This window comes from Chiloscyllium punctatum, chromosome 2, assembly GCF_047496795.1.
Source record: "Chiloscyllium punctatum isolate Juve2018m chromosome 2, sChiPun1.3, whole genome shotgun sequence".
NCBI classification, from domain to species: domain Eukaryota; kingdom Metazoa; phylum Chordata; class Chondrichthyes; order Orectolobiformes; family Hemiscylliidae; genus Chiloscyllium; species Chiloscyllium punctatum.
The window spans coordinates 111,189,337-111,206,205 of NC_092740.1; the positions used below are offsets into that span (position 1 = coordinate 111,189,337).

General features: G+C 40.9%; 1 protein-coding gene across 25 annotated transcripts in view; it reads left to right on the forward strand.

Moving 5' to 3' along the window:
- LOC140487787 (receptor-type tyrosine-protein phosphatase delta) overlaps positions 1–16,869 on the forward strand; it is a 2,436,480-nt gene that overhangs the window by 2,240,460 nt on the left and 179,151 nt on the right. For 8 of the 25 annotated variants that reach the window (XM_072587053.1, XM_072587046.1, XM_072587062.1 and 5 more), the window contains 3 exons: positions 3,485–3,790; positions 4,637–4,830; positions 15,297–15,323. The exons of 6 other annotated variants lie outside the window; for them this stretch is intronic. In XM_072587053.1, coding sequence (XP_072443154.1) covers positions 3,485–3,790; positions 4,637–4,830; positions 15,297–15,323 — 527 coding nt within the window. The remainder of the gene's footprint in view (positions 1–3,484; positions 3,791–4,636; positions 4,831–15,296; positions 15,324–16,869) is intronic. 11 more of the 25 variants (XM_072587090.1, XM_072587106.1, XM_072587122.1 and 8 more) reach the window with 3 other exon arrangements.

Below are 16,869 nucleotides of genomic sequence, written 5' to 3' on the forward strand. Positions count from 1 at the left end.
TCATTACAGCCTTAGTTCAAACATTGGCAAAAAAGCTTAATTCCAGAGATAAGGTGAGAGTGATTGCTCTAGATATTAAGGTTACATGTGACTGAGTGTGGCATCAAGGAGCCCCAGCAAAAAACTAGAATTAGTGAGTATGAAGGAGCAAACTCACTACTTATGGGAGTCATACCTGGTATTTAGAGAGATGGTTGTGGTTGTTGGAGGTCAGTTATCTCAGGCCCAGGATATCATTGCAGGAATTCCTCAGGGTAGTGTCCTAGGCCCAACCATCTTCAGCTGCTTCATCAATGACTGTCCTTCCAACTTAAGGTCAGAAGTGGGGAAGTTCACCAATGATTGCACAATGTTCAGCACCATTCGCGACTCCTCAGATACCAAAGCAGTCCATGTTCAAATACAACAAGGTCTGGACAATGTGCAGGCTTGGGCTGAAAGGTGGCAAGTAAAATTCACACCGCACAGATGCTAGGCAGTGACTATCTTCAGCAAAAGACAATCTAACCATTGCCCTTTGACATTCAATGGCCTTACAATCACTGAAACCCACACTATCAACATCGTTGGGGTTACTATTGACCAGGAACTCAAATAGACTTGCTATATAAACACAGCAGCTTAAAGACCTAGTCAGAAGCGAGGAATACTGCAGCAAGTAACTCACCTCATGATTCCCAAAACTCTGTCCACCATCTACGAGGTACAATTCAGAAGATGGAAGGAAAATTCCCTACTTGCCTGGATGAGTGCAACAGTTTAGAAACTTCGCACCATCCAGGAAAAAGCAGACTGTGGCAGTATATCCACAAGAATCCACTCCCTCCACCACTAATTCTCAGCAGCAATGTGTATTATCTACAGGCTACACTGTCGATATTCACCAAACAATACCTTCCAAACCCACGACCAACAAGCGCAAATACAGCAGATGCATGGGAACACTGCCACCTGCAAGTTCCTTTCCAAGCTACTGTTGCTGTTGCTGGGGCAAAGGGAGGGAATTCCAGATTTAAGGGCGTTGTGGGTAAACCTGCAAACATTGACAGCAATAGTTCAAGAGGGTAGCACACCATCACCTCAAGGGCAACTATGGAGGGGCAATAGATGCTGGCCAGCCAGCTATGTCCTTGTCCCATGAGTGAATTTAAAAGAAAATAGTATTGAAACCTTTTGGTTAGACTATGCTAATACATTTCCCCTGCATTACTGGGGACACTAACATTGAAAGAAACGTGGCAATTTAAAGCGAATAAAGACTGCCAAGTTTGAGATGAGTTTTCCTAGGCAAGAAGAGGCATACTGAGGTTTGTGCCAGAAATTAAATGCTAAAGATGCTGACAACTCTGTCCAAATTCCAGATTGCATTCAGGACATATTTGACATTTTCTTACCCAGCTGTTCATAAATGTTAAGACACACCTGTGACTTGAATCTAGGCCTTCCAGCTCCCAGGGCAGGTTTGAAGACAAATGGGGAAAAAACCCCTTGCAGCTTTCCTGGTAAGAAACTTAAATATCTTAATGAACAATTTCATAATTATTTGAGCATAGTGGCTTCACCAGCAGACAGATCTGTATCATGGGCTGTAAATAACACTTAAGGATCAACTGCACAAGTACACAGTGAAACTGTCGTGGCAGGAAGCTGAAGAGCTCCAGTCGTGACAGGTGAGGGACTGCTCTTCACAGCCCTCCTTCTTTCCCATTAGCTTTGGTATTCTCAGTTTCCTAAAAATAGGCAAGTTACCTGAGGAAATTTCAGCTCTTTTTCTTCATTCATAGGAGAGGAGAGGAGGAAGATTGGAGGGAGTCACAGACTGAAGTCCTGAATCAATCCCTATTGTATTTAGCAAGTAGCTCACCTGTCCACTCATAGTTTCAATAAAGTTTACAAAAACATATTCCATAATTAATAAATAAATCAAGGTGCTGAGTATTCAGGGCAGCATTTACAAGTTCAGAAACTTTGCAGCATGCTGTCTTTTTAATACATTTGTTATTTGCAAAGTCAAGAGTTTACTGTATACAAACATAAGACATCCTGTTCACAAACATTCCTCTGACTGCCTGTGTGCAGCATGTCCCATTGAAACTCCTGAGGGAAAGTGATCAGCTCCACGGAAGAAAACCCTATCACATCTACCAATCTGGCAGATTGCTATCCAACGCTGAATGTGACTTGATCTCAGCAGCACAATTACCATTGTGTTCCCTGGAAATTTGATCATTCCTCATTGTACCGAACCAATAACATTCAGTTCCATTCCTGAACGACCAGTGCTGTAATCGAGCAGTTAAATGACACAGCATGGACTGCTTCTGCTGGAGGCCTATTTTCACACCAAATGGAAAACATCTATTCACACTCTTGTACACAAAAGAGTTATGACTTGCAAAATGACAAGCAAGGAAAAGCAGCAAATGGCTCCTGGGGTCTTGCTCTATTCAGAGAGTCTATACAGCTTCATGTTTTCTTATTCAGCTTTTCATTTTGAACACCTTGATTGTGTCAGCCCCAATTTACTTATATACCACCGGCACTTTACATCATCCATTAATGGAATATGCCTGTTCTGCCTTATCAATGGAGATAATCATTGCAGCAAGCAGGTGGAAATGAATCTAAGTGTCCTTGGCTTTCATTCAGATCATACTTATTTCACGTTGATAGTAGAAACATTTTGGGAATAAATTTGATCCCTATTAGAGTTTGAAAAAGGACCACAGGAGAGTATTGGAACCTTCTCCCTCTGTGGTGTACAGTTTTACATATTCTGTGATGTATTACATGAGCTGAAATTGAAATGTCACTCAAATTAAAAAAAAAAGATGCCATGCAACTGGCATAACAGTTTGCATGGAAATGGATATATGATGACCTCTTTTTTTTTTAACAAGCATATAGCAACGCTTGTTAATTGACCTTTAAGAAACAAAGCAGGGTGCATGTGACGCCCACTGGTAGCAGGTGGGTGCCATGTACAGACAGTAAACAGGCCTCTCTTTGTGTGGTAGGTAGGTACCCTGGTATTTCACTTAGATTTTTTTCTTTGGAATATAGAATTATTTGTAACACCTATAGAAGCTAAAGAGTCCCACTGTTTGCAGCTGTTCAAGAAGGGTAGGTAATAAAAGAAAAGGATTAGAGGAATTAAAGAAATATACATGATGTAAGAGCTATAATTACAGGTAGGTAATATTACTTGTAGGCTCCGTTTTTCAGAATTTTATTTTCCTTACCATCACCCCATTTTCTAGCCTCATTGTATGCAATAAATTATTTTAAAATTTTCTTTAATTTGGCCATTCTAAGCCAAGGTGTCGTATTTCATTTATGGAAACCTGTTTTATTTCATGAATTTGTTTTCTTTTAAGTTGTTGGATCTGCTCCCATTTGTATTTTATTTTTTTTTATATTTTCTTTTGCAATTCCCTCACCTTTTTCACCGTTACTTGACCCAACTTCCAAAAAAAACAATTAGAGCCATCAGCCCCACCTCAGGATATCAAGTGCATGAGCCCAAGCTCGACCAGCATTTTGGTAAGTTGGCTGCCCCCACCAGCAGAGAACCAGAATGGCATCATCACCAAATACACCATCAAATATACCGCCAATGACCAAGAAGCCAGCTCGCCCAATGAGGTCTTGGATATTCCGCCAGATACCAGGCAGTACTTGCTGGAACATTTGGAAAAATGGACTGAGTACCGCATCATTATGACTGCCCACACGGATGTTGGACCAGGCCCAGAGAGCTCTCCCATTCTGATTCGCACAGATGAGGATGGTATGTTGGCTTAACACAACCAATCAGCAATTTTCTCGGCAAGCAAAGTCTTCCTTCCCTTTGCCGACACTCTGTACCTTTCTGTAACTGTTATGTCTAGTCCTCTGTTCCACTTACACTTGCCCCCACCACCCTCTTTCTATTCCTTTTTTTTTTAACAACAGCTGTGGAACCCCCACACCCTTCAGCTATTACATGACAAAATTGCTTGTATTCCACGTTTACCCTGTCTGATGTTTTTTCTTCCCTCACTACTTTATGTATTAGAAAACATAGTATATAATAATAACACATAGAATGTTATCATTGCAACCCTCCCCTGAATCCGTCCACTCTGATAGTATCCTTTTCAATTACTTTTGTATGACATAAATCATTCAACATTCTTCTCTGAGCACCGCATTTCACAGAAACATATGTGCATTGTTTTTTTGCCTGGATTTCATAAGATGTTGGTCAGTGAAAAGCCAATTTTTCTGGAACAGAGACCCAACAGTCGCTGTTATTTTTTTCCACAACAAATATCTTTTTGGAATCATTATTTTTACAAATCAGATATTAAAAACAAATCTTGCATTTTGTGATGCTTTGACCTTCAAAGCATTATCCTTGGCTGCCTTTTATCCTCTGTTTTTAGTATTTGTACCTTTTCCTCCATGTTTTTCACATTTTTGGTGTTTTAGGAAGATGCAGCTCAGGCATTTTTCAGCTTATGAAGCTTTTTTTTTGGACAGAGTTTCCTATGTCCCTTTTGAACATTAGAGAGTCTGCCCTTGTGCTGCTGTTCAGGATGAGACAGGGCATCTTCAATTTTTTTTTTATTTTAACCAAATGGTATTCTTCCAGTTCCTAGTGGTCCTCCTCGCAAAGTCGAGGTAGAGGCTTTGAACTCAACAGCTATTACAGTGTCATGGCGCTCGCCTGTTCCAAATAAACAGCATGGACAAATACGTGGCTACCAGGTCCATTATGTGAGGATGGAACATGGAGAACCAAGAGGACAGCCCATGCTCAAAGATATCATGCTGGCAGATGCACAGGTACGATGTTTAAAAGAGTGACATTGAATTAGTGACTTTACGTTATAATGTTTTACTGAAATATAAAATTGTAAAATTATATCAATTCAATTTATACTTCTCTTCCATTCTATCCAGGTACACTATTTAATGAAAGGAAGAGGATTATCTTTGAGATAAGCTCCTATTTATAATCACACAGGTAGCCCACTACTCCCCCTCATGCCCAGAAATATATGATGTATAAGACCAAAAGTCTTTACTTTTGTGGAAGGTGAAAGCTTAGATAGCCATGGGGGTACAAAGGTGAAGTCCACATTTGAGCTTCTACATGGGATTCTTGATAATTGATCGCAATGAGTTTGGGTTGAGCAGGACATCTGAAAACTGGTCACTTTGCACCATAAGCGCAGCAGGCCAGGCAGCATCTGCAGTCCTCACTTTCTCCTCACTTTGCACCATCTCCATTTTCTTTATAGGTTACCCATTCTGTCTGACAGAGATCATGCTTAGCCTTACTGTTATATTCAGAACTAATCTTCAAATTCCATATCCCAGCCATCACTAATGATTTCTGCAATGTTGCTACTGAATCTGAAATCATGATTTCCATTAACAGTAAGGCTAAGCACTATGTCAGACAGAATGGGTAACCGATCAAGAAAATGGAGGTGGTGCTAAGTGACCATTTTTCAGGTGTCTTGTTCAACCCAAATTCATTGCAATCAATTATCAAGAATCCCATGGAGAAACTCATACCTGGACTTCACCTTTGCACTCCCACAGCTATCTAAGCTTTCACCTTCCACAATGCTAGAGCATGGGAAAGACTTTTGGTCTTATACGTCATATATTTCTGGGCATGAGGGGGAGTACTGGGCAAAGAGACAGTGAGGTCTGCAGATACTGGAGTTCAGAGTTGAGATTTGAGTGTTGCTGAAAAAGCACAGCAGGTCAGGCAGCATCTGAGGAACAGGAAAAATCAACGTTTTGGGCAGGAGCCCTTCATCAGGAATGAGCCCGAAATGTTGATTTTCCTGCTCCACAGACTAGTGGGCTACCTGTGTGATTATAAACAGGAGCTTATCTCAAAGATAATCCTCTTCCTTTTAAATTGCACATCCCCAGTGCTCACCTCACCATCCTTGTGTGTACTCGTCCGCAAATATGACCTTGTCTAAAGTCTCCTGTCCCACATCATTTAGATGCTCAGTTTGGATATGAGATTATTCTTTTTCTGTCTGAGTTTTGAGAGTCTATGGAATTATTGTCCCCAGAAACCCCTGGAGGCTGGGTCATTCAGTATGGTTTATGTAGCTAGGTAGATTTTTGCCGAAGGGAGTTAGGCAGTTAAGTGAAACCAGGAATACCAGGAAAGTGAGTTAAAGTTATGATTTTCTTGAATGGCATATAAGATTGAAGGGCTAAATGGCCTTCCACCTCTCATTTGAGAGTTTATATTTTTGTCCTTCAACATGTTGGATTCAACTTGTCATCTGAAGGCATTGCCAGGACTTCTTGACTGACCCACATTCTTCTGTTTCATTATTGATGATGGAGCCCTCAGTTGTCACAGCCTTATTTTCTCCCTAATTCTCTCCCCGTTGCCCAATCTCTCACTGCTATTTAAAAGCTGTTTCAAACCCGATCGGTTTAGTGACAATTTCAGCCACTGTCATCTTCTATGTGAGGTTTTTTTTTCTACATAGTCTCCTCTATGTACATTCATATCCTGTTTTGTGGTCTTAGCTTTAGATGGCAACAATATTTATGGATCACTTCAGGGTTGGAAACACGATTGGGTTTTCAGTAGCCAAGTATAATTACTTCAGTTTTAGTTGTATTTAATTGCTGGAGGTTTTAGCTCATCCACACTTTAATGTCAGACTTGTAATTGAGAGGGAGCAAACCATTGTTGAAAGGGGAGGTGGAAATTTTAATAAAATGATGAATGAGCTTGAGGAGATCACAAGATTCATCTAAAGGGCAGGCATCTACTCTTGTTTTTGGACCTTAAGGCCCAGGCAAGAGACATCTCCTTCACTTTCAGGTTCAAACAATGGTGTAGCCTTCATGACTTCTTTGAATATGTACAGTAGTTTTACATTAAATGGTAGGAAAAGGTTTAGTAAATTTAAAGAAATGGAAAAAATGATGTGCAATTTCAGTCTTCAAAATGAGTGCATGTAACAACATAAGCAGATAAATGCCTAATACCCTTAAACAGCATTCTTTATCCCTTCTTCCACAAAACAGAAGATAATCATACCTGCGTGTTAATCATACAACCCTAATGCCATGAACAGCCACTTTTGTGCTAGACTTTATTCTGGAGTCTGGTCTACCAAATGGAATTAATTTTCCCATTAGTCACTCAGAGTACTTTGCAAGTTTTTCTGAAAATTGAAGATTGTGTGAGTGATTCTGTGATGTGCTGTATAAGTCTGAGAGTGAATCTTAAGGACTTGCAAGTACCCAGCCCATGAAGTTTCCACTGTTGAACTCTGATAACTGCAGCTTATCACCCAAGTTGCAGCACTTTACTTTTCATTTAATTCTTCTGTATAAAGATAGCACTCTATATTTTCTGTAGTCTTATGATCTGTTCACCCCAGCTACAAATAAGGAATAGCTGACATTTTTTCATTTTGAGACATGAGTACCCCACTCTTTGACTAGAAGATGAATGAAAATATATAGGTGTCCTTACTGTCAATTTGTTGAGATCAATTATATGACCGTATTGTGGGGTGGAGACAGTGATGCTGAAAATGTGTTTCTGGAAAAGCACAGCAGGTCAGGCAGCATCCAAGGAACAGGAGAATCGACGTTTCAGGCATGAGCCCTTCTTCAGGAATGAGGAAAGTGTGTCCAGCAGGCTAAGATAAAAGTTACGGAGGAGGGACTTGGGGGAGTGGCGTTGGAAATGTGATAGGTGGAAGGAGGTCAAGGTGAGGGTGATAGGCCGGAGTAGGGGTGGGGGCGGAGAGGTCAGGAAGAAGATTGCAGGTTAGGAAGGCAGTGCTGAGTTCGAGGGATTTGACTGAGACAAGGTGAGGGGAGGGGAAATGAGGAAACTGGAGAAATCTGAGTTCATCCCTTGTGGTTGGAGGGTTCCGAGGCGGAAGATGAGGCGCTCTTCCTCCAGCCATCGTGTTGTTATGATTTGGCGATGGAGGAGTCCAAGGACCTGCATGTCCTTGGTGGAGTGGGAGGGGGAGTTGAAGTGTTGAGCCACGGGGTGGTTGGGTCGGTTGGTCCGGATGTCCCAGAGGTGTTCTCTGAAACGTTCCGCAAGTAGGTGGCCTGTCTCCCCAATATAGAAGAGGCCACATCAGGTGCAGCGGATGCAAGAAATCATGTATGTGGAGATGCAGGTGAATTTGTGGCGGATATGGAAGGATCCCTTGGGGCCTTGGAGGGAAGTAAGGGGGGAGGTGTGGGTGCAAGTTTTGCATTTCTTGCGGTTGCAAGGGAAGGTGCCAGGAGTGGAGGTTGGGTTAGTGGGGGTTGTGGACCTGACGAGGGAGTCACAGAGGGGGTGGTCTTTTTGGAACGCTGATAGGGGAGGGGAGGGAAATATATTCTTGGTGTTGGGGTCCGTTTGGAGGTGGCGGAAATTACGATGGATGATACGAAGTATATGGAGGTTGGTGGGGTGGTATGTGAGGACCAGTGGGGTTCTGTCCTGGTGGTGGTTGGAGGGGTGGGGTTCAAGGGCGGAGGAGCGGGAAGTGGAGGAGATGCAGTGGAGGGCATCGTCGATCACGTCTGGGGGGAATTTGCAGTCTTTGAAGAAGGAGGCCATCTGGGTTGTACGGTATTGGAACTGGTCCTCCTGGGAGCAGATGCGGCGGAGACGAAGGAATTGGGAATATGGGATGGCGTTTTTACAGGGGGCAGGGTGGGAGGAGGTGTAGTCTAGGTAGCTGTGGGAGTCGGTCGGTTTATAGTAAATGTCCGTGTTGATTCGGTCACCCAAGATAGAAATGGAAAGGTCTAGGAAGGGGAGGGAGGAGTCTGAGACGGTCCAGGTGAATTTGAGTTCGGGGTGGAAAGTGTTGGTAAAGTGGATGAACTGTTCAACCTCCTCGTGGGAGCATGAGGCAGCGCCGATACAGTCATCTATGTAGCGGAGGAAAAGGTGGGGGATGGGGCCAGTGTACTACGAAGAGACAGGCATAGCTGGGGCCCATGCGGGTGCCCATGGAGCCAGTGATGAACTTGGTGCATGTTCCTTTCAAGCCCCTATGAACAGACAGTAATCCAAAAGCTCCCATACAAAATATGTACACTTGAGTTGTCCTTTTGAGTGGTCCTTCAAATTACCCTGTGCAAAGCACAGCAAAAAAATAAATAAAGGGCTGCACATTTAAATAAACTGACAGAGCACTGCAGAATCACCACTGAGTGAGTATAATGGCTTTATCACCAGTCTGGTTCCTACTCTTCTGAGGTACTTGGTTGGAAGGCTTTAGTTTCATTGTTTTCTGAGAATCAGATAAAGGAAACAAAAGTGGACAACCCATCACCATTTCACTAAACTGCTAATAATGTTAGATGAATAATAAATGTAATAATCTTTCATTTCAAACAGTGGACTTTATTCCCCCTCCTCCTTGAACAAAAATTTAGGTGTTATGACTTATTAACTGATTGAATAACCTTATATACATTGCATGATATTATGACAGCATTTAAAGAAATATCTTTCTGCTTTTGTGCTTGATAATTGAGTATAAATATGCATAAAATGATACATTTCTGAAATACGTCCAGTTCAAACATTGTAGTACAATCCGAATGAAATGCAAGTAAGTGCATAAAGATTACAATACCACCCGTTATTAAATTGGGTAATATGTTGAGGATGTTTATTGCCAAGTAAAGGATTGAGTGTTAGTCAAACTTTAGGAGTTCTTCAGGCATGGCTCGCTAATCAGGGTTATGTCACTAAGGGTGAATTTGGTGCTACAGAGGTTATTCTGGTGAATTTACTTCCATATCATAACTGTGAACAAACTGTTTCCTCTGTTATAAAAACATCCATAAGTTTTCTATTGCCTTTAAGTTTGAAGATGGACTGCCAACCACATCCGCAGACTCTTGACTGAACACAGTAATATTATAAACAGCAAATATCATTATATTGACTCAGATCACAGTAATTGTTTTCTCGGTGTTATTTCAGACTGAGGCTGACAAGTGGTAAGAAATATCTACCCGATACAAACCAAAAAAAGTGTGGCACTGGAAAAACACAGCTGGTCAGACAGCATCGAAGGAGCAGGAGAGTCAATATTTCAAGCATAAGCTCTTCATCAGGAATGTGACATTCCTGATTAAGAGCTTAAGTTCAAAACGTCAACTCTCCCACTCCTCAAATGCTGCCTGATCGGCTGTGCTTTTCCAGCACCACACTCTTTGACTCTGATCTCCAGCATCTGCGGTCCTCACTTTCTCCTACCCTGCAACAAGTGCCAGCAAAGATAAAGACAATCTCCAACAAGAGATAATCTAATATTGTTCCTTGACATTAAATGGCATCACTGAATCCTGCACTCTCGACATCCCATCGTTACCATTGACCAGAAACTGATCTCGAAAAGGCACATAAATACTGTGGCAGAAAGGGCAGGTCAGAGACTGGGAATTCTGCAACAGATATTTCACTACTGATTTCTTAAAAACTGTCCACTGTCTCAAGTGCAAGTCAAGAGTGTAATGGAATGCTGCACTTGCCTGGATGAGTGTAGCTCCAATGACTTACAAGTAACAAAATAGACCATTTGATTGGTACCCCTTCCTGTGCATTAAATATTTAGTACTTCCATTCTCAAGCACAACAAGAGTTGTGTGCATCTTAAACGAGATGTATTGCAACTTAGCCAGCCTCCTTTGACAGCAGCATCCAAACCTTTATTAGCTAGAAAGGTGCCAATAATTAAGGCCCTTAAATTGTTAATTAATGGAGATTTAAAAACTTCAACTCACCTCCAGCCCAATCATCTGAAAATGTCCATACCCCTAAACTGGGAGGCCAGGGTTCAAGTCCCACCTGCTGCAGAGATGTGTAACGACATCTCTGAACAGATAGAATCGAAAAATAACATTTCTGAGTGGGTTGAACAGAAAAATAAGTTGAATTTTAAAAATATTAATTAAAAAGGGTGATGGTGGTTGCTAGTTTTTAACAAAAAAAACGTGATTTTAGCAGTGGGAAGGGAAGGTTGCTCAAAAAACTGGAAACCATGGTGCAGGGCCCTCTTGTGGCGCAATAGTAGTGTCCTTACCCGTTTACCAGGAGGTCATATTTAGGTCCCGACTGCTCCACCGATGTGTTATGACATCCCTGAACAACTTCTTTAGAAAAATCAAAACCAGGATGATATATCTCATAGGTTGTGGACTGTGTCTATTGGCCCCAGTTTTGAAACATTTGGGGGCAGAAATGATGGCAAAGTTGTGTGTAGTTTGGTCTTAGAACAGAGGACCCATTCTCTAGCTTTCACACCTTTATTTGCAGCCATTTAACATCTCTTTTCCACTTTCTGCAACATTAACATCCCTTTAATTTTTGCACTGGACCTCCGCTTCTAAAATATAACAGAAACATTTTTGAATATTTCTCAATTCTGAAGAGTCGTACTAGTCTCGGCGTTCACTCTATTTTGCTCTCCACAGATGTGACTAGACCTCATGAGTTTCTCCAGTACTTCGTGGTCTGCACAGTCGCCGCAAACATGCACACCCCCACCCTTAGGCTAAATATTGGCTAAAATTTATTGTTCCTTTACTGTCGCTATGTTAAAATCCTGAAACTCCCTTCCTAACAGCATGGTGGCTGTGCCTGTGCCCTATGGACTGCATGTGTTCAAGAAGCCATCTCAGTAATGTCTTCTCCAGAGCACCTATGGCCTATTGATAAGTGCTGGTCTAGACATTGATGCTCTAATCCTTTGAAAGAATCAAAAAATAAACTTAATTCAGAAAATTCAACTGAGGTCAGTTGTTGTCAAGAGTCTCTTTTAGAAGTAATGTTGACTTTGTGCAATTGTTTTCTTCACTGAAATAGCTGATTATTTTGATGCTTTGCTATAATTTACTCTAAGATTCTACAGACTTTAAATATTTCCCCTGCACTATTCCCCACAAGGCAGAACACCACACCATCTCATTGCCCCAAACCAAACTCAATAGGAAATGATTTACACAGCATGTATTTGAGTGGTCTCAGTCCAATTACTTCTAGACAAGGATAATCATATCATAGGATCACTGCAGTGTGGAAGCAGGCCATTTGGCCCATTGAGTACATACCACCTCTCCAAAGAGCATCCCACCCAGACACACTCCCTACACTATCCCATAATTCCACATTTCCCATAGTTAATCTACTTTGCCTACACATCCCTGGATGCTACAGGACAATTTACTGGTGTCCAGAAGTTTTCTGTTTTCATCTGGTCCTATGTGCACACAGAGTTGCTCATGGGAGTCTTGTATGTTCCTTTGGCACCTTTTCTAAAAACAGATAAGCACGGTTTGCTTCAATGAACCTGCTGTCCACCAGTTAAGCATGGTGATATATGAAAAGATATGTACCAACAGTAGAGTTGATTGTAGGAAAGGAGGTTAGAAGAGAGAGCTTTGAAGAGTGCAATGTGATCTGGTGGGCAAACCTTCAGCTAGCTACTCCTTCGGTATCCCTAACTGCTGATAAGCAGGACCACAGACTACACAGTCTTGAAGCAGGCCAGTAGTCTGCCTTTAGAAGTGGGAAGCTTGACTCAGTAACACTGCAACCAAGGATGCTGCGGGCAGATAACTGAGAAAGGGAATAAGTTATAAACTTCATTTGGAAAAGGGTAAACAAAATCACCAAATATGGATACTTAAAACAAGGTTCTGTTCACATGGCCAATTTGGACCATCATTTGCTGACAATTTTGCATTGCTCCATGGTCACTTGTTACAAAATATTTGGACAGTGCAATTCATCAAAGCCCCCACCCATCTTCAATCTGTGTTGTCGTTATGTGTGCTGAATTAATATCACTGTCATCGCCTTGGCGACTTCAAACATTGCAGGGTGGTGCTGAATGGATGGGAAAGCTTTCATAATGCTGAAAGCATAACATTGCAGATGTTGGAAACCTGAGACAAACACAGAGTATGCTGAAGAAATTCAACAAGTCTGATCATTTGTGGAGAGAGAAACAGAGTTCTGTATTTGAAATCTGGCCTGACACACCAGAAAGAAACAGAATGGTTCTCAGTTGCCCTGCTGGATGACTACCAAAAATAGAAATGTAATATTATCTTTTGGCACAGTGGCTCAATAGTTAGCACTGCTGCCTTGCAGAGTCAGGGACCCAGGTTTGATTCCAACTTTGGGTGACTGTGTGTGTGGAGTTTGTACATTCTGCCAGTGTGTTCATGGATTTTCTCCAAGTGCTCCAATTTCCTCCCACAGTCCAAAGATGTTCAGGTTATGTACATTGGCCATGCTTAATTGCCCTTTTAGTGCCAAGGGATGTGCTGACCAGGTGGGTTAGCCATGGTAAGCCAGGGGTTACAGGAGTAGAATTGGGGCTAGGTCTGGGTCGGCTGCTCCTAGGAGGCTTAGAATAGACCTAGTGGGCCAAATGGCCTCTTCTGCATTGTCAGGATTCTATGACTTTTTTATTCTGTAATTATAAATGATCATAATCTTAACCAGGCAACAGTACATACCAGCCAGCACCACACCGAGGTATAATTCACGAACTTGGTGTTTTATGTTATCTCAATCTTTAAGGAGCCCTTGAGGTAATTAGCATGAAATAATGTGATACCTAATGTTTTATAACTATTGTGATTTTATACTTACATTTGTGTTATGGGAGCTGACATGGTTCATGTATTACTGAAGTACTGCTATCTACATATGTACATTCTAATCACTGACACTTACCTGTCTGGTCTCAAAGCTAAGCAATTTGGATGTATTTTAGTACACCTTCCTCAGCAAGACATGCTGCAGGAGCACTCAGTCAGATGGAAACAGGTTTTGATATCATTAGGTCACGTACCACAATACAGTGATGACATCATGAGCACGTCAATCTTAAAGGAGCCCTTATGGTATAAGTTTTTACTGACCTGTTGTTGGGAACTTAGTTTTAACCTTGAACCTTCATTTCGGAAAAGGTATATGTTGACAGCCAGGGGATCTCCCAGTCGATAGTGCTAATTTTGTTTTTGATTTGTTTATGGGAGTATGGCATCACTGGCTGGGCTAAGATGGCATTTATTGCCCACCCTAAATTCCCCAGAGGACATTTAAGAGTCAACTACAATGCTGTGATTCTGAAGTCACAGGTAGGCCAGACCAAGAGAGGATGGCAGATTTCCTTCCTTAAAGGGCATGAGTGAATACGTGGATTTTTACAACAATTGATAGTGGTTACATGTTTGCTAAAAGGCCAGGTTTTTAGTTCAGGTTTATGTTGAATGCAAATTTTACCATCTGTCATGTGGGATTCAAATTCATGTCCCCAAAACATTACCCTGAAGTTCTGGATTGCTAGTTCAGTGACATTGCGCTACAGCACTACCTCCCCTAAATAGTCTTTAAAATTTATTGTGTTTATTGAATTATTGTTTGGAGCAAAATATTGCCCAGGATTGATCATGATGCCAGGGACAATTATTAAATAACAAACTGAAAAAACAATAATCATAAATCAGTATTCAGAGTTAAATATTGTAGATGATACCAGAGCACAACTTGTCTGCAAAATAATTTGACATCTTGGACAATGTCTACACCCTTTATGGCTTACAGGGTACAAGCAGCATATTCTCATCAGTTTTAAAGTAAATTCTGGTGTTAATTTGGTATTGGAAGATCAGACAACACCAGGTATTAGTTGCCAGTTTCAATCTTGTAGAAATTTTTTTTACCTCAGTTGAACGTAAGCCCACATTGCTTGCTGCTCTCAGTTCTTGTTGATTCACCTAACTTGGTCAAATTAGTCAACTGACAGAACTGAAAAGCTCATCATTTTATATCAGATGAAAAATTCAGTGAACATCACCCTTTTGCAGTAAAAAGACATTGACCAGGTGAAACAATTCTTTTTTCTTTTCATATTAACCAAATTGAAATATGTGCAGACATTTTTAGCTATGTGCTAAAACCTTAGATGCAGTATGAAACAAACCTTCCTCAAAAGAATTAGAATTTTCCAAATCACAAATTCTAAACTTTTTTTAAAAACCTGCAACAGATTCAAAGGTATGAGGCATAACAGTGGAAATATTTACACATTTCAATAATTGTTACACCCTTCTGAAGGGCAATTAAGGATGATAACAAATGTTGGCCTTCAGTGACACTTGATCCCATGAACAAATAATATATTGAAGTAAAAGTTTGCAATTCAATAAACACTTGAAATCTTTATCTTTTCTTTCTATCGATTTGGTTTTGTCTCAATCAGTGGCAAAATGATGACTCTGCTGAACATGTGAGTAAAGCATAATCAGACAAGTACAAACATGTGTTTATTGTCAATCCTCAGTCTTCACACAATGTCTTCTTGCAATTTTTTCCTTTTGTTGGTTTGCTGCACTGCACTGCATGCACTAACTGGTTTCCAAGACATTTTATAAACTTTATTTTGTACTAACTCGTTTATTTATTTTACTCTTTTGGAGTGAGCACATTGCATGGAATTAAATGCTACTTGTTCATTTGAAAATGATGCCTCAGGAATTATCCTGTGGATTTTAATTTTTGGGATTAAGTAACTGGATTGAAATGTATTTAAACAAAAGCAGTCATTGCACTGCGGCAACTCACCAAGGCTGCTTCAATAGCAATATTTGAGCCCACCACTCCTACCACCTAGTCAGACACAGATGCATGGGATTACAACCACCAGCAAGTTCCCCTCCGAGCCACTCACCATCCTAACTTGGAAAATGTATTAGCAAATCAGTGTTGCTGGGTCAAAATCCTGGAATTCCCTTCCTAACAGCATTGTAGGTACCCCAACACCATATGCAGCAGTTTAAGAAGGCAACTAACCACTACCTTCCCAAGGTGAAATAGGGCTGGTAAATAAATGCTGACTGAGTGAATGATGGTCACATCCTGTTGATAAGTAAAACTAAAACTGCCACTCGATTTAGAAAAATATTATGCACTGTTCTTTTCACTAGTATCAGAGGAAGGTGTATTTTGCACCACGTGCATTATTTTTGTGCGGGGATCATAAAATATCATGAAACACCTGATGTTTTTTGTAGATATTAGCACAACTCCTTGGAATATATCAGTTGCCTCTGATTTAACACATGCTCACAGACTCCATGGGAAAATTGCAGTGTGTGTGAAATGTCAACTTAATTTGATGTTTTCAAGGATATGTACTATGAATAATCATTTGTTACATTTTGAACTTCCACCTTTTATTCTCACCAGCAAATGTTATAACTACTTCCCACCACATTCTGCACTTCTTGGAAAAAAATGCAATATCTGGAAAGATGGGACTTAAAGCTATCTTCTGAATCTGCTCACTGTCCTTGCACCTTGGGCCTGTGAAGCTCTGCCTATGTGGGAAGGACGCGTAGCAATTCTCAAGAAGGAAACTATGTTGCTACTTATAATAGTTTACTTTTTTTTTGCAATAGTTTGTTCATGATCAGGAACCCATAGTTTTTGAGTAGGGTTATCTGTTGTGGTCAGAGTTGTGGAGGAATACAGATTTAACAACACCAGTTCTTTTGATTTTTGACCACTTCTCAAACTTTTCAATTGCGTTAGTTATGTAACTGAGTGCGAGTTTTAGAACTGACTGGTTGCTAGATGTCATTGATGCCTTAACACCTTTAGTAAGGAAGGTACCCTAGATACATTTTGCCTTCAACATCTGGCAGTAATCTGGTTTAGTCCTTCATTGAATATGGAAAACGTTTTATTCAATTTAAATCAACGTTTTTGTTCTACAAAGGGCAGATGATCCACTCCAAATTGCTGACCTGATCTGCCACAATTAATTATGATTG